Source organism: Chroicocephalus ridibundus, chromosome 4, assembly GCF_963924245.1.
Source record: "Chroicocephalus ridibundus chromosome 4, bChrRid1.1, whole genome shotgun sequence".
Taxonomy (NCBI): domain Eukaryota; kingdom Metazoa; phylum Chordata; class Aves; order Charadriiformes; family Laridae; genus Chroicocephalus; species Chroicocephalus ridibundus.
Genome location: NC_086287.1, coordinates 17945737 through 17963921, shown reverse-complemented (window position 1 = coordinate 17963921; position 18185 = coordinate 17945737). Strand labels below are relative to the sequence as shown.

Below are 18185 nucleotides of genomic sequence, written 5' to 3'. Positions count from 1 at the left end.
CCCTTTTCTGGTAAACATAGGTTACAGAAATCAATAGGAAAAATTCTACTTAATCATAGAAAAATGATGATATTATAGAAAAACTTATGATGCCAGGGGGCTTTGGGGATCTTGAGGTGGATGATTCTTTTCCTTTCTGTTTTTTGTTTGTACTTTCTGAAGCCAAATGGCTTTGGTTGAAACTTGCAATAAGCCTTCCTGAAGCTGGATGTCGATAAAGATGAGAAAATCCCAATGAGTGCGACTAATAACGTGAAATGTTTTCTCTCAGGCTGTGGACAGGGCATTTCTTTTCTGCCAGGCTCTTTATTTTCACTACACTTTCAGGGAGTTTAAATCTCTTCTGACATGCCTGACCTTTTGATCTGTCCAGATCATCAAGTGGATTCGGGAGTTTTGAGAGGGAAACCGGAGGTAGACAAGGTAATCACGTGGACCTTTCTTGGGAGAGACCAGCCCAAAAATAGAAACCCCTCATAAACCTCTCTTTCAAATGAGAACAGATAGTAAATTTCCCCTGCTGTTTATACCATTGCTCCAAGCTGAGAATACTTTATGGGATAATTCAGAGCAGTTCTTCAAGGCTAACTGAATTTTTTTGCAGCTTTTAAGAAGTTAGGTTAGGTAGTATAAGCCAATCGCATAGGCTTTCCCTTCATGGAAAACGATGGATACTCCTTCAAAGCAGTTTTAGGTGCCTAGGACACTTAGGATGATTTTCCCTTTGTATGTGCCTATTTCTCTCCATTAGTTTAGGAAGCAGCTATGCGTGTTTACCCCATTCAAGTACGTGGAGTTTTCATTCTCCATGAAGTCACTTTCTAGTCAGGCAGCTAACACTAACTTAGTTAATCAGTAGTAATACTAACATTTTTTGTAGTCATGAACAAGCTTGAAATACATCACATGTGGTCACAGAGGCTTTTAGCAGTTTAGCTGGTATTTGAAATACGATGCAATTATATTTCTGATGCCTGGATACATGCTAGCTTTTGTTTGTGTTTTCCTTTCAAGAAGGAGAAATCGCTGATTATGTGGCTCAGTACTTAGATATCCGTAGTGTAAGGGCATAACTGTCCCTTTTCAACAGATAGGATCAACTGTGCTTGCTTGTTATGGATTGCAGCTTGCCTCAAGGGTCATGCCATTGACATGGATGGGAGTATTCAAGAATCAAGTGATATACAGCGGAAGAGGTGTCAGAAATCAACTCTGTGTGATGTAGCACGGGCAGCTTAGTGTTAAAGCCCCGAGCCGAAGTCTAATCCTGTGATCCAGATGAAACAAAATGTCAGAAGTATTCTTCCTGCCAAAACTCTGAATAGCTTCTTTTATCATTGAGTCCTATGACGGTGTTGGCTCACAGGCAGAGTTGCACAATGTACTGAGAAGCAGTAAGAGGTACAACCTGAGCAAAAGAGGAGCTTCTCGGCTCTCAAAGAGGAATAAATACTTCAGCGGGGTTCCTTTGAGCCTGAAATTCTGCCCGACTTATCTTTGTATTTATTTTAACAGTAAAACAAGTTGAAGGTTGGAAAATAAATAAATAAATAAATCCTGCTTTAAAGAGTAGAAAGAACTACAGAACGTGAAGTAAAGTTAAAAGGAACTCCTTGAATGTTGTGAAGGATTCCAAAAGTAGTCTTTAATTGCTGCCAAAACTAATGCGGCTGAAATTTCCATGGAAAACATCAGTGCACTAGCCAGTTAGTATACAAATACCTTCAGTTTGCAATAGATTCCACTGTCCGACCGTGTCTCGTCTCCACATCCCCCCCTCCCCCCAAGATTGTTCACACTGTTCTGCATGTTAAAAGAGAACATATCCATGTTTAAGACTGAAATAGTCAAATGTGACTTCTCACAGCAATACTAGGAGTCACATGGTAACTACTCGGTGTTGCGCTGAGAACGGATTGCTTGTTCTACAGTTGCCATTGTTTGCTATCTTCTTAAACATAAAAAATAATCAAATTCATTGACAAGGTAATTCCCACGACCTGCAAATCATTCACAAAATGTTTATAGAGGACTTTCGTAGCATTTTTCAGGGTGATTTAGCGCCAGAGATGAACACGCTTCATGTCTTTATAACATAAAATATTCATTACTGTTACTCAAAAGGTGTGAAACCACAGATAGTAAGTATTACCAGAGAGTTCTACCACTCTTTGAGTACCGTAAAGCAGGATGTTTAAATAGGCACAGTGTTCCTGGTTTTAGCAGTATGCCATTTGGGACAAGTAATATGATTCACGACAACAGAATTCTCTGATGTAATATGCTAGGGGCAGATTTCTAATGAGGAAAGCTTTATTGATGGACTTCTTAAAACATGCATTCATATCATCAGCTTTGGTATCACAAGTGCAATAGCTTATAAATATTGAAATACCCAGTTATGGAACACAGCTGTGCCATACTTTCATGTCTAGTAGGTTTCCTTTGGCCATCCAGCTTATGAGGAAATGCACATTGTACACAAAGCAGTCTCTTATGTGCTTTTCTAATTTAATGTAATTGTTATTAATGACACCCTGAACAGTACTATTAATTGACACTTCCCTACAAAGTTAAATGTGCAACGCGCTATGTGTTCAGGAAAGGGGAAACACGAGGTTGTCATTAAAGCCATTTTTAGCAGAGCTGGAAATGGGACGCAGATCAGAGTGTGGCAGACCCACTCATTTCATCCACTGAGAAGGAATTTGCCAAAAAGGTGAGTTTGGTTTTGCTGCCTTGTAACTGCTCCCTTCGGCAGAGGAGGACGGGCCTCTGACCCTGGCCTCCATATTTTAGCCACCTTTACTTACGCTTTAAGAAAACTGGAAAACTACCCAAACTGAACTTCAGTTTAAGTAGCCTCTTCCTCTTGTAAGGCTGGCTAAAGCCTTTGACTTCCGATCATTTCTAGAGGTCTTGGGCACTTGAGATACTATTTCTTTTGTAAAGCCATAAAGCCATTTATGGCTTATGGCTTATAAAGCCTTAAAAAAGGATGCAACCCAAACTCATTACATGCACTATTCATGTGTCAGTAATTGGGTGCTGTGCATCAGGACTCCCTTTTTTTCCTCCCCCTTAGTCCTAGAAAAGAATTTAGCTTGGTAGTTGTTTATTTTGCATGCTGAGAAAATATTGCTTTAAAAGAACGTTTTACAGTGGAAAGAACATTGTCGCCTCTCAGTAATGACATGATGCAAGAAATGTCATGTTTCAGCTGTTTGCCACATAGAGCGGTGGCTCGCATGTTGGGTTAGTAAATACTAAGGTTGAGTAGCTTTAAAGCAAGGACTTACCTTTCTTGAACGTAACCTCTTGCTTCGTTTCTGTTAAGACAACTAGTACAAGTATCAGTTTTTACTAGTTCAGTTGCTGAACAAGTATCTTTTGGGTGGGATGAGCATCTTTGGTTCCAGCGGGTAATCTTAGCTCTCTGGTTTGGCAGTAAGACCTTCGGTGTCCAGACTAGACTTACATCTAACACAATGGGATCTTGAGAGGCTTAAGCAGGACTTACATACTAAACCCAGCTTTTTGAAACAGTGAATATTGAGAACTACAGAGAAGGTGTAAAAGGAAAGACTAAAAATTGGATGATCTTTTGACGTTTTAAAAAAAAAAAAAAAAAATTACTGCCAGAATTCATCTAGCTGTGGAGTAAGACCGCCATTTACTTTATCACATAAAGTACTAAGAAAAAAAATGTTGGGAAATTGGGCATTTCCAAACACATGTTTAGTTTAATTCCTAATTAAGCAACAGTAAATCTCAGATCAAAGAGAAGGCCCTAGAAAATTCAGCTGTTCCTAGAAAAAAAAAATCGTACCACGTATCACCTGGAAGTATAACTCACGTGAAGAGCAGATATGCCTCAAGCTTTAGAAAAACGAGTGCAATAGTAATGCAATAATACGAAGTTCTGCTCCACTGCTACCAGTTGGATGTTCTGATGTATTAATGCATTTAAAATGCATAACCAATGCTTGGTTGTTCTAATAACGTGTATTTTCAAGTAGACCCTAGATCTGTCCTACATTGACCAATGTTTCAGCATAGAAAAAGCTCATCTGTCTCTAAACCATGCTCCTTGTGCCTCTTCCTTCAAGTCGCAATTGTTTTTTCCTCTTCAAGTACCATTCCACAGGATGATTCCTCTGGTCAGGTGGCTTTTGCTTGCTCCATCGGCTGCCTGCTAGCCTACGTACTGTTGCAGAGCCTTTGGTTTATTCTTGACATGTCTTAGGCATTGCTTTTATAAAGTCTCTCCTTTTCCAAAGGGTTTTGGAATACAGAGTTGCTGAATTCTGCCAAATATCAGTTTGGGGTTGATGGGTTGGTTTTTTTTGTTTGTTTGTTTGGGGTTTTTTTTGGCTTGTTTTTTTTTTTTGTTTTTGTTTTGTTAAATTAATTCTATATAATGCCTATTAGTTTCCTGAGGTATTTGATGTCTTGAAGCTTAGACCAGCTGCCACTGAGAAGGCCGTGGCTTTTTAAAGATTTTTTTTTTTTTTTCTTCCAGTAATGAATAGTGCACTTGTCCTTTATTTGTAAAGGGAGCACGGGAAAGGTGATAGTGAGTGAAGGGAGTTTCACAGAGCTGGAGTTCTCCTTTCGTAACTTTGAATTCTGCAAAGAGCTGCCTCTGTTGCACCAGTTATTTATGTTGGACCCAAACCTGATAGAAACATGAATCCGAGTACAAATATAAGTCTTTGCACATAACGGTAGCTTGGTTAATGGGGTATGCGACTTCAGAGAGATCTGGCTTATATCTTCATTTCGCAAATGTAAGTTTAGTTTGGTTCGTTTGGAACATTATCAAAGCTCTAGGGAGAGTTTGCACTGAGTTAATCGTGTGCTTTGGTTGGTATAAATTAACTTCCCATTTTGGTATGCTATAATCCTGATGCGCTGAATGATAGCCGCAACTGTTTAATGCTCGCTGATTGGAACGAGCGCAGGAAATGGGCACAAGGAGGAAACTACTTGCCTTCAGTATGTGAAATGTATTTGCCACTTAGCTGAAAATGCTGACTTTGTTGCCTTCGGCTGGGTTTATTTTGAACGTCAAATAATTCTCCTCTCCTCCTTCACAAATTTTAGAGGCAACTGTAAAATGCTGACTGAATGGGCTGTGTACATATGGCATCTGAGAGGGTTTTTTATTAGCTTAAACTACCACATGTGTTTTCCTGTGAGGAGTATTAAGTGCCTGGACTACAGGTTTAGTGTGTGACTGTTTTTGCAGCTGTGTGGAAGAGCATGATGCGTATTCCCTGGAGCAGGCCTGGGAGAGAGCTCAAGTATGTTGAGGCAAAGGCAGGTTGTGTTTATGGGAATGTCAAACAGAAATATGGCACTTGAACTCTTATCAACGCTGAGCCTGATAGCGGTTAACTGAGCAGCGGTCGCCCAGGTGTGTGAAAGGAATGCCCCGCTTCTAACCACACAGGATTTTGTTTCAGAACTTGACGGCTCTATCCTGCAACGCTGGCCTGCCAGCCTGGAAAAAAAGGAAAATTTTCTTTTTCCCTTTGTTATCTGGAGGTGGTTGAAACAAGAGTTAGTCCATCTGAAACTTAGTTCTTGTTAAACTGTTATTGAAGAGCACGGTCATTGCTCAGGCCAGAAATCTTACTTTTGGAGGATGAATTTTGAAAACATGTTGCTTCTAGAGAAAGAGGATATCATGACTATATGTAGAAGTAGAGGTCATGTCCTGCTTTTGGTGACATCTCACTCTTCTGGAAATGTCTTACTTGCGGAACACGCATCACATCCCAGAGAGGGTCCCATAAAGCTGAATATGACGTAGAGGAGCTGGAAGGGTGGAGCTGAGAATCCTGCAGCAAGGCTGTCTAGCACACAGTACCATTGTGTAACTCCTTTCTTGGAGGGAGGGCAGGGCTATTACTAACAATCACTAAAACTGAAATATAAAATGAAACCTGTCTGCAGTTTGTGTAAAATATGACTCTGAATTTTTCAAGAGCAAACATTCATTTAATGTAAAAGATAACTGAAAACTAGAGGTTTCTAGCTTCCCATCCCTACTGGTCTTTTTCATCTTTTCTTCTGCCCTTTGCTAATAGAATGAAAAGAGATGAGTAAGGAGGAAAAATTCACAGAAAGCTTATTTTGCCCCTTTTCAAAACCAGTGGAACAAAAATTTCATCAATAATCTTTCTAATTTCTGTTTAAAATGTATTGTTGCTTCCTGGTTACTATCACAGTGTGGCCTCAAACACAAAAGTGCATTAGTATGCCTGAAACCACTAGATTTCGGGTGTTGCTGTTACCAAACTGTATAGGAGGTGACCAGAGCTCGGTCATTACATCTTAAAAATGCTGTCTACCATTACGTTCCCTTGTAAGTATACAAAGTGTGAAGCTATTGCAGGTTAAGCTAGGCTGATAACAGACAGATTCTTCCTTTTGTGTGACTCTGCTTTCAGGTAAGAAATATTGTGCAAAATTTATTTTCTCTCAGAAAGGAGTAGTGTTGTGATAGTCTAAGGGTATAAGAGAAACACGGCTTTCTGGGAGATGCAATAGCTTTTATTGCCCTGTCATTTACAGCTAGAAACAAACAGGCACACAGTCTTTTCATGAGGTCCCCCAGTAAATTCAATGTTAGCTGTGGAGCAGAGGGAAGACTTACGGAACTGCCCAGTGTAGGACACGGTGGATATGAAGTAGCTTTTTCAAAAATGAGCGAGGAAGGTTATTTAATAAAAAGCATGCAACAAGATACTTGACAGGATAAAAATAATCAGATCAGGGAAAGTAGCCACTGTGTAAATAGTGTTAATATGAAAAGTTCTCTGTAACATAAAAATAGACTACTTGGCTTAGACTGATTTTTTTTTTTTTTAATAGTCTGTAACAGTTCCTTTCTACTCGTATTAGCATATTGTATGTACTAATGAATGAGTATGCATCTCTGTGAACTGTGTGCATGTGTGCTTAATCTTAAGTAGGTGAATAGTTCTTTTGAATTCAGGGAGATATAAAATTAAGCATATGCTGCACTGGGTAGACGCCAGAGCATTTTTCACTTTGAAGGAGAGAGTCCTGTACGAATTCCTTCTAGAGACTTTTGTGAAGCCCTGAATAAGAGCTTCATGAAATAAACAAAAAGGAGTGGGGTTTTTAATCATTTTTGCGCCAGTGTTAGCATGTTGACACTTCCTTTCTCTTGCCAAATACTTTGGGTTTAAAGTCTAGTTCTTGAGCATACTTTGTGAACGCCGCGCTAAAACAAGTATCGTAAACTAAATGTGCAAGTGCAGCTTAATTTACTTCTGTAAATTCCTGGGGAATATCATCAGCGACGAAGTTCAGAAGCTAAAGACGACAGTGTTATGAAGGGACTTGTGCAGGGGTGACAGTGTGGAAAGTTGTTCTGAGGCAGCCGTGCTCTGACACCGTGCCTTCATGTGCAGACTCCCCCCACTGACATCCGAGGCCTTTTGTAGTCGGTGGAAAAACTTCAACTGCCTGCGTTTTGGATTTGGCTGGAGCCTCGAGTGAGAAGGGAGCTAAGGAAATCAATTAAAGGCTTTTTAAATGCACCTAAGGGAGTCAGGTGCCCAACTCCAATTGAAATTCAATCGGCTTTAGTTGCTCGGAGCCTTTGGAAAATCTCAACCTAAAATTGCAGGCGTGCAGTATTCTTTATTGGTCCCAGTGCTATTGTTCTGTGTCTCGGCACCGATTAAGGGGTAAATAGAAAAGCTTCGGCACAATCAACTGTTCTAACTCTGTCTCCTAGTAAGTGTCCCTTTTCTTCAGAACATCAGCATTTACGTAAATATTATTTCATTTTAATTAAAAAACATTAATAAGAGGACTTTAATGATATCCAGTAACAATTTAAGATTAATCACAGGCCTGTGAAGATGTGATGCTGATACCATGTTTTTTGTTTCCTGTTGCCTGTTTAATCATTTGGTGCCAAATATGCTAGATAACAGAATTTTAGCAAATGATACTAGGCTTTTTTAAAGGAAAGAGCACCAAGTGTTCTGGCTTTAAACACTTTTATTTTTTTTTTAAACTTACCAGTACTGTTTCTCACTTGAAAAGATGCAATTTACAAGATCTTTGGAAGGGAGAATTAAGCAGAGGAAGAAAAATCCCCAATCCTAAATAGCGCTTTTGGCACTTGGTGTTGCTCAGTAAGTGTTTATATATATGAAAAACCATTTATCTTTTTATTTTTGATCTGTACTTCATCAAGTTGGGATTTTTACTTTATTGAGCGTGGTGTCAGTCTTTGTCTGTTTGCCTAGGCCATCTGATTTTGCTGTTCTGTGTATCTTAGAAAACATAGGCCAGCTTTCAGGAAAAAAATCCTGCCTTTCTCAACAGAACAAAGAGGGGCCTCTCTATACAAAGTGAGTGAGATTAGAAGAAACAGTTGCCTTCGCTGCTGTTAATTTGCATACCCTGTTTGGGCTATACACAAGTGCTGTCTGAGGCATTTTGCAAGCCCTGATGTGTCAGGTGAACAGTGTGCTGTGAAGGGGACTCTGGCTCTCTCTGAACCAACGCGGAGCCTGCAGTGGTTCGGTTTTTGCCTGCTACCTTTCTCTGAGTGTAAATGCAACCTATTGCTCTAGATGAGACGCGTTCCTGCTTTTTTTTTTGCCCTTTGGCGGCTGTAGAGGATATGCTGCTTCCCTGCTTGTGAAGATGCTGGGCCTGTTTCTCTGTTGCCCAGTCCAGCTCCACAGCCCTTGCCTGATGGCAAATGCCCCATTCTTGCCCCACTCGTCGCTTTGCATTAGCATCAGCAGATCTATTGTCCCCTCTCTTGGCTCCTTCAGAGACCTCCTTGTCACGACTTCTGAACAAAACTTTTGGCAGTGTCCTTGCTCCGCCACTGCTGCCTGAGACTGTGGAGAGGTTACAGTTCCACTTTACTGTTGGCACACTAGCTCTGTAGCAGAGCTCTTCCACTGCCTTACGAATAGGTATCGGTGCAAGTAGTGCCACAGGAATCTTATAGCTGAAGGTAATGCTGGTTGGCATGCAGTCCCTATATAAGCTATGGGACAACTTACTTCCTTGCTTAAAGGAATTCCTGGGAACTTCATCATCTCTGAAGCTAGACTCTGAAAGAAGCCATATTTGAAAGAGTCATGGGAATAACGTATTTGATCCCTCCAATGAGGGTAATGTAATTGAGCTTGTGATATGGCAGAGATGGGTAGGAGTAGTATTCCCGGTAAAATGTTGGGGTGGGAGGGAATTCTTACATTACGAGAATTTTGTGCTTCTGAGACTTAAAATCATCCCCTTCATCAACGCCTCTTGTTTTCCTGTGCTTGTTGCCTCCCTTTCCTCTTAGGGCAGCCATCTCTATGGCATATGGAATAAGCTGTATGTTGTCTTTGGTAGCCAATCAGAATAACATAGTGGTATACTTTGCCCCCTTGATCCTAAAACATGTATTTTACCTCTCTGATGTTTATGGAGTTCATAGAAAAAAAAAAGTCTAGATTCAGAGTAAAGGCATTTTTTGATCATAACAGCTTTCAGATGACCTCATCTAGTCCTCCCACATCAAATGGCTGCATGAACATCTGTGATGCTCCATGACCAGTTACAGCTTTGAGGTCTACAGGCGGAGCCTCAGGCAATATATTCTCTATGCAGATGCTTTCTCAGCCTCCAGAGGCAACTTCTTTATCTGTTAAATAGCTGTTGTTATGGTGTCATGATGCATCCTGTGTCAAGGTTTTGTTGTGGTTTTTTTTCCCCAAGCTATTAATTTGTCTAATTGCTTAAAAACATCTCCTTCAGCAAAGTTTAGGGACTCTGTCCTTCCTTTTGGAGTTGCTACTACGCTTTATCCCATAGTGTGTATGTTGGATGCCTCCTAATATTGGATTGTAGCTCTTCCAATCCAGTGGGGGTGGAGTAGTAAAAGAAAGGCATTTCAAGATGCATTTATTAGCAAAATAAAGCAGATATTTTGCTAATATACTTGTGTGTATTTGTTTTTATAGATCTGACTCTCCAGACACACAGCTGAAGAAGTCTGGTTCCTCCTTCAATTTGGTCATAGTCATAAGTAACTCTTCTCTCTTGTCCTCTGATGGAAGGGACTTTCTTGTTCTTTTGCCTAATGGCATCCCAAAGTTTGTCAAGGTGATAGTAAAGTGTCCTTACCCATAGCAGGTTGAGTTCTTCAGTGTAGAGTCAAAGCTAATATGCGGACTTTTCATCACATCTGTTCTTTGAGCCCTTCCCTGTATGTTCGCTGTGTGGGCTTATTATGAAACTGCGATTAATCCACGGGAACTGTGGAGATACAGATTGCAGTGACAGACAGCATGGGGATGTTTGTCAGGGGACTGTGTTTTTATGGGTCCTGCCTAAGTTCCTTCATCATGTGGTGAGAGCTGTACTTTAGCCAGGTGATTAAGTTATGACATATCTGTCTCAGCTGAGTATAACTTTTTATGTTTTAATGGCTCTTTCATTATACTTGAAGCAGTTCCCAAAGCTGTTCATATTATACCTGATCAGCTCAAAGGAACTTCTTTTTCCATGTCAAAAAACATGAAAGTGAGTAGTGAGATGCACTGAAAAATCCGTTGTAAGACTCCTGAAACGGATCCCACACGCTGACCCCACTTCTGCACCAGTGCATCAGTGAGGACTCAAGGTCCTTTACTGGTCTGTATGAGAGATATTTCGTTCCCTGGTGTCTGCGAAATGGCTGCTTGGAGATCTGTTGTAGTTTCACTAAGCACCGTACCATTGTAGAAATGCCCAAGGCTTATTACACTAGTCTTGTCTACTTGTTCCTTCTAGTTGAAAGTGCTGTGAATTTACATGTGAGAAGTTGCTTGCAGCTGGAGAGTTACTGACACTGGTAGAGTTCTTCAAGAAAAGTGATCTACATTTGTATCTCATGTTCATCTTTACCTCTTTATCCAGAGTTAATGTGGTACTTGGCTGTGTTGGGATTATGTGTGTGAGAAGGCATGAGGATGGCATTAAGCATGCGCTTGGGCTGAGCAGGAAGGATGTCAGAAGGGAGGGTACCATGTACAAATCTATAATTAAAAGGAAAAAAAAGTCTCTCCTCTTAAGCGAGAGGGCTTCTGTATGCCCACAGTGCAAAGGTACATGACTATCACATCTCAGAGGGCTCTTTTTTACCATGCCAGTATAAGGTTTTTATCTCAGCGTTGTATTTCTGTTTTCACACTTTAAAAAGATCACAATTAAGCAACATGGGGTTGAGTGGGTCCTTGCACAGTGCAGTTGTTATTGTGTGTCTGTAATTTTAACCGAGAAAACTCCTCTGCTGAGCTTTAATCCCCACTCCCACTAGTGTTTTGCAGGCAGTCGTTTTTTCTGTATTTTAATTTTTCACTTGTGCTGAAAGTTGCTTTGTTTCTTATTTCACTCATTCTTTACATCCTCTCTGTCTGCTCAGCACTTACCCTTCCATTTTCCTGTATCGGCTTCTCGAAGCCATGTTTCAGTCTACCTTGTGAGAAGCACAAACTTTTATACAGTGCACTTAGTAGGAAAGTGTTAAGCAGGCAATTAGAACAAAGCGTTGAAGAAATAGTAGACCAAATGAATCTGTAGTACAACACAGATTTGCTGAAATTCTCAGGTGTGAGGCATTGCTGCTCTCTGCCAGGATAACTCCTATTCAGTGGAATTAGCCATAATTACCACAACCATACGTGAACTAAGGACCAGGTTGGCACCCTTCTAGTTAATGTGCAGTTTCATGTTAAGCTGTTAATCAGGAAAATACAGGCAATGTTTTAGTAGCTCAGGAAGGAATAATTTTCTAATGTATTTTTTCCTTGTTGCCTGCAAGTTTCTGGACGCTAATATAAGTGTGTGCCAACAGAAATTCATCAGCCTCCCCCACCCCCAGGAGACTACTTTTTAGACTTACGCAACGCAAGATATTAAAAACACTTTTGTCTGTCACACAGCCACGGGCAGGGGAGGGGGAATTTGCCAGTTGCTAATGGATACCTGGAGTTTTTGTGTATGACCATGAAGAACAGCTTGTGCACTTTCACCCCCGATGTTCCCTGAATAACTTGGGTCTCATTTAGGTCAATAAGCCTTTATCAAACCGTCAGGAGTGAAAAATGTGTCTTGGTGTAAGCCGACTGGTCGTTCCCTCCAGTCACCGGAGTCTATAGGACAATCAATGTTCTCTAAGCTTGTCTGCATGTCACGCAAAGAGCTGGATGACAGTAACCATTGACTGCGTGTCTGTCGCATTGTCTTTGGGACAGCCCCTATTTGCATACTTGCCGGTGTGCCTGTTAGCCAATGAACCATGGAGGGCCTTTAAAAAACGTCCGCGCACAACTCCCATGCAAATTTCCTACGCAGAGAATACACGCTTCTTTAAAGCACAATCCAGGCTTTCACTTCCTACCTTCTTGCTATAAAACTGAAACTGGGATCCTGACAGGGCCACGGTACCCACTCAGAGGGTTGTTTGTGGCTTTATTGTGCTAAAACATTAACTTTTCTCTGGGTTTTTCTTTGCCTACCAAGACAATTTGTTGCTGCTGTTGTTCTTTTGCTTTTGGTGATTGCTTTTGGGGATATCTGAACAGTACTGCCTGTGCAAACACATATGATGCGAGGCCACGTATTCCTTCCTCAAATTAGTTATTTTGACTGAAGGGCAGTTTTCACTCCCTGTATGGTTGCTATTGTCTTTTGTTAAGGGAGTTGCCTTCGTGGTAGTGATGAAAGGAGGTGTACGAGCCTTCTGCATACAGAAAAGTACTTGGATATTAGAGTTTATTGACTATGTCTGTGAAATGAATACAATCACCTGATCAGAAAAGACAGCCTATGGTGCTTTATTTTGCTGTGACGTGTTACCTCACGTAAAGCATGGCTCATAATTTTGCCATTCGTTGCAGGTTCTTCAATGACATTAGGTGAAATTGGACAAAGGGAGAGTTTCATTGCATTTTGAAGCTTCTGTCATAAGACACAGGCTTTCCTTAAACCATCTGCTGCAGATGCTGTTCCTTTAGATTTATGACGTTCATTATTGCTTTATTTTATTGAAAAATATTTAATAATAGTCCAATTTAAAAGAAAAAAGGTGAAGGGTTCTGGTGGATCCCTTCAGAACAAAGCTGTAGAAGAGATTCTTGGCTCGGTCTAAGGGTCTGAGGTTCATGTTTATTACAACCAACGATCTGGACAGTTTCATTATATCTTGAAAATCTAACTGGAATACAAGTGACTATAAACAATTGTGATAGCTCTTCTGCTGCATCTGACATCTTGCACAGGTTATGAGATTGTCAAAACTAAGGGAAAGAGTCCTGGCTAATGTTCTCCTACCTTGTCTAGAAGTGTCACGGAGTCGAATTTCAACACTGTAGAGCCCCGAGAGGAGCAGTTTGTTATGCCATCAGGAGACTGGCATTTTAGAGCCACAAAAAGATTATAGCAAAGGCAACTGATGCATAACATTTTTCCCCCTGCTTCTTGCTGTACACATACCTATTATTTCCCTCAGTATTCAGGGCAACATCCCATGCATTTTTGAAGCTGGTAATGTGACTCCTGTTCATCTTGACCGCACTAGGGTTGTATCCTCGTTATTTCAGTTAATTTAGAAAATAATCACGGGTACCATCTCGAGTCCCATTTGCCAGTCTGTTATGAAAAGTAGCAGGGAGCCCTGCAAAAATGTGAGGAGGCTGGATAAAATATTCAGCAGCATGTCATCTTCTCTGTAGTTCCTCTTTGTATTAAATCACTCTATGAAATAAGCAGCTCGTTCTCTTCACCTGCATCACCCTATGTAACTGTGATACCTTATGATTGGTTTCTCTGCTTTACGCTTCCCATATGCTGTGTGCTGTGTGTTTTCAATGACAAGCCGCTGTTACCATTCCAATTAGTAGATTTTGCTGTTGGCTCTGACAGAGAATGTGACCGGTTGTTAATGGAGCTGGCTGATAAGGAAGTATTGCATCTCCCTGGTACTCAAGGAAACTAAGTATGCCGTGCTCAACCAGTCTCTAGAAAAGGAAGGTTTATCTGCACATTGACGAAGTTCCACATATGACCTGATCGTACCTCTGTCTAATCCACAAGAATGTCAGGTGTCTTTGACATCTGTCACACTGTAGGCATTCCCAAAGTCATACTTCAGTGCAGGTCTGTGGTTAACACGTAGCTCGATCCCAGCAGTGCTTCAGGCTGGACTTCTGTTTCTGCTGAGGTCTCTAACTGTTGCCAAGAGGATGGGAGAAGCGTGCTTGCGGTCTCACTATGTTTTCAGTGCACCTGGAGATGGACATGTTGGTAACCAGTACTAGACATCTTTCTTCAATCCACGTGAAATTAAAGGAAGACTGAAAAAGTAAAAATAAGTGGGAGGTTAAGCTGATACAGTAAATGGAACGTGAAGCACACCTCTGAAATACGCTAGCGAAATACTCATCTTCTCAACACAGACTGTGCCTGTTTTCTTTGGCTTATTCAGAAAGCCTTTTGTTTGAATTAGACCAAGTGAATTGCACAGAATGGTTTTCAGTTTTCATATGTGTAGACAAGCCAAACTGCATGCAATTAAAGTATTTAAACTTGCTCTTAATCTTTGATTTCTTTGCTCTTATGGGTTTTTCCGTTACTTTAGATCATTTTTGGTATAGCTGACATTTTTTTCACCTTCCAAATTTTCCATTTTATCTTAGTGTTTCCTAATACATTCTGAAAAATGATGAAAGACATACAGTAGAGAATTAACCTAGTTCCCTGTCTGTTTCTTTTAGGAAATTGTATTAGTGGTGTTCTTTGGAACAGAATATGTGGTTCGGTTATGGTCAGCAGGATGCCGCAGTAAATATGTTGGAATATGGGGAAGGCTTCGTTTTGCTAGGAAGCCTATTTCAATCATTGGTGAGTATGCACGACTTGCACAGGTGACACAAACAACAAGTAAAAGTTGTCCTTGAAAGTTTTGAGAAGTGGAATTTCTGCAGCGGTTGTAGCCAAGTTAGAGTAAGAGCTTTTGTCATTTGTGTTAACGTAGGTCTGAATTTCCTTGCAGGAATCCATGGGACTGTCATTTGAGAACAAATGTAGCTTGATTTGTTCTTCCAGAAGAGCAGAGTGTTTTCTTTTCACAAGTGATCTGAAGCTTTGCCAGAAATGTCTTGGCCATAGTCCTGTCTCCTGTGTCCTCAGGATCCCAGACATTGTACAATAGCTACAACTGTATTTTTTAAAGATACTGAACAGCCCTTTTTTTTTTCTTTTTTTTCCCCAGCAGCCTTTTGAATAATTTATTATGAGTTTATTTTGCACTCTAATTGAACTATGTACTGCATGGTGGAGTATGTTAGATGCACTGTAGTTACTTTGCGTATCTATTGAATTCAGATACGGTTTTCAGTGATGCATTTGGAACTGGGGACCTGACTTCCCTTGATATTTACTGCAGTTGGCTTCCTAATGTGACTTCAGTGTTCTTAGAAATTACATCCATATATTCCGTAAATGTCACAAGCCATTGTTTTTTTGAATGCTTGTCATGCATTTAACAATTTCAATGAAAGAAACATAATAATGCAAAATCAATCTGCATTTTGTTAGCCAGTATTGAGAGAGCTATGTAAAGACCCTTGCCCTGAAGCACTTAAAATAAAAATGGATCAAACAAACCAGATTTTGGAAAAGGAGTATTGTTGTAGAAGCATAGTAATTCTTGTTCTGTGGCATAGTTCTTTCCGCTACTCGGGAACATTATTTGTTATTGAGTAGAGGATATAGTTTTTCATAAACTGTCTACAATTTTCCTGAATGTAAGTTACAAAATTTTGTACCTAGGTATTTTTGCAACCATAAAATAGTTTAGTTTAGCTTCTCTGTGCACATATATAAATAACAACTGTATCTCAGGTGTGATTTCAACTATAAAATGGCTTTGACTGCATCTTTGTGCTCTATCCACAATCCATTTCTCTTGAGACCTAGAACACTAAGGGATCTGAAATATAATTAAATTTATTTCAGTTTGGAATAACAAAACAAAGTTCCGCTTTCCCTGATATGTATCAAGAACTATTTCAGTCTGCAAAATACAGGGTTCCTTTCCAAAATGAACTAGGCCTGAGGCACAGAGATTTAGAGTACAGTTCTAGGGTAATGACTGACTAAACTAAATAAGACTCATGCAGTAATTTCAGTTTTTCTCTCCCTTTTAGACCTGGACAGACGAAATAATAATAAGGTGGTTGTCTTATATATTAAATAAGCCCCGAAACTTCTGTCAATGAATAAAATACAGCAGAGAAAATAAGATACACAGAAGAGATAATTGGTAGAAACTGCTGAAATTCCTCCTGGGCTGCTGAGGCTGCTTTACAGTAACTCATATTAATCTTGTCATTCATCTAGAATGGGGCCTTCTTGGATCTAGCCCGGTAAAACCTCTGTCATATCACACAATTACATTTTCTCTATATGTTGCAGCAGAGATCTCTTCATATATAAACAAAAAATCTTAATTTGGGGTGACTGTTCAAATTGTTAAAGTAATATTGGCATGGGTTCTAGTAACAGTCTTGCAGAAGTATTGCAAGATGCTGCTAACTTTTTTTTTCAATTGACTTTTATTTTCCAGATTTAATTGTAGTTGTTGCTTCCATGATAGTTCTTTGTGTGGGCTCTAAAGGTCAAGTCTTTGCAACCTCAGCTATCAGGTAATTATATGCAATAAAGAAAATATTGCTTTCTGAGTAAGGTGTTTGGTTTTTTTTTTCTTTTTTTACCTCCTATTTCAGTTCTTGCAGGAGAAAACGAGTCACTGCTCAGAGTCATGTAACAGAGCAAATCACCGGTCATATATGGTTGTGAAACAGTGACCCCATTAAGTGTAGGGGAAAGAAAATTTGGTGCGTGTTGTCTGGTTGTAATGCATTTATGTCTGGTGGGGATAGAGGTGCGCATACCCCCGCTCCCTTTTCTCAATTAGGTGGGTTCTCCCCAAATCCTGTTTTAGTTTCTTGGCTCCGATTTATAGCAAATCTTTCATGCTTTGTGTCCCTGACGTCTTCAAGCTGCTTCTTCATAAAATGCCTGAGGTTAGCGGTTGTGAATTCCTAATGGCCTGAATCCACCTTGTGCTCAGGAAGGTCACACTGCTTGGTTTTCTTGAATGAGAGAGTACAGGGCAGTGTACTGTGCTCTGTGCACTAGCTGCAGTGTACTAGGATTGCAATGACCCTCATAAAAAGAATATTTTAAAATATTATTGGACTGCCTAGTTCAAATTGCTCAAAGGTGAAGAATTCAGATCTTTAGTCAGGTGTTTCTGTATGTTGGTTCCCATCCTGGCAACCAGGTCAAATATAAGTGGATGAATGATTTCTAGAGCATTCAAAGTTTGTGTCCAAAATTCCTGAATCCTTGAGTTATCCTTACTAGCCATGTGTACAAAGATCTGTCCTTCTCTTGTGCAATCTTCCTATGCTGTTTTCATAACGAACGAGGTGAAAGATGGGGGAATAGTGTGAAAAGAGACAGGCTGCTAAGTCTAACATAAAATACGATGTCTCTCCCTTAAGACAGTCCTTTGGGAGAGACAGAATTCTCCTCTCTGCCTCTATTTCTTCTCTTGTATCTTTAGTCTCTTTATTTATTTAAAAATTGTGTTCCAGGGGCATCCGTTTTCTGCAGATTTTACGAATGCTGCATGTCGACCGTCAGGGTGGTACATGGAGGCTGCTGGGATCAGTAGTGTTCATACACAGACAAGTAAGTTTGAGTACTCTAAGGAATGGCATAATAATTGAGTCCTTATATTCAGAACGGCATGTAAACAGACATGCTGGTGATGTCAAATATATTTAATGTGGAGGCAGGCAGTCATTTATTTTAACCAAGTATGGTTTTTCCTTGTTCAAGGGACAAAAAGTTCCAAAAAGATTTAAAATGCTCACCTCCACTTTGGCAGACTTTTGAGTTGTAGTTGAACGTAACCACAGAAAACATGACTTCTGAAAAGTAGTCTCGATATTCCTAAAAATACATATCTAAATCCCAAAGTTGTTTTGAATGTGGCACTGTTTGAAAAAATTGGCCAACTATTTTTTGGTGACCAAAAGGTTAATGAGTCACACGTGCAAGTGAGGAGTTTTTTG

General features: G+C 40.1%; 1 protein-coding gene across 3 annotated transcripts in view; it reads left to right on the top strand.

Moving 5' to 3' along the window:
* Window positions 1-18185, top strand: part of KCNQ1 (potassium voltage-gated channel subfamily Q member 1) — a 363240-nt gene that overhangs the window by 72951 nt on the left and 272104 nt on the right. For all 3 annotated transcript variants that reach the window (XM_063333844.1, XM_063333843.1, XM_063333842.1), the window contains exons 3-5: window positions 14814-14940; window positions 16667-16745; window positions 17703-17799. In XM_063333844.1, coding sequence (XP_063189914.1) covers window positions 14814-14940; window positions 16667-16745; window positions 17703-17799 — 303 coding nt within the window. The remainder of the gene's footprint in view (window positions 1-14813; window positions 14941-16666; window positions 16746-17702; window positions 17800-18185) is intronic.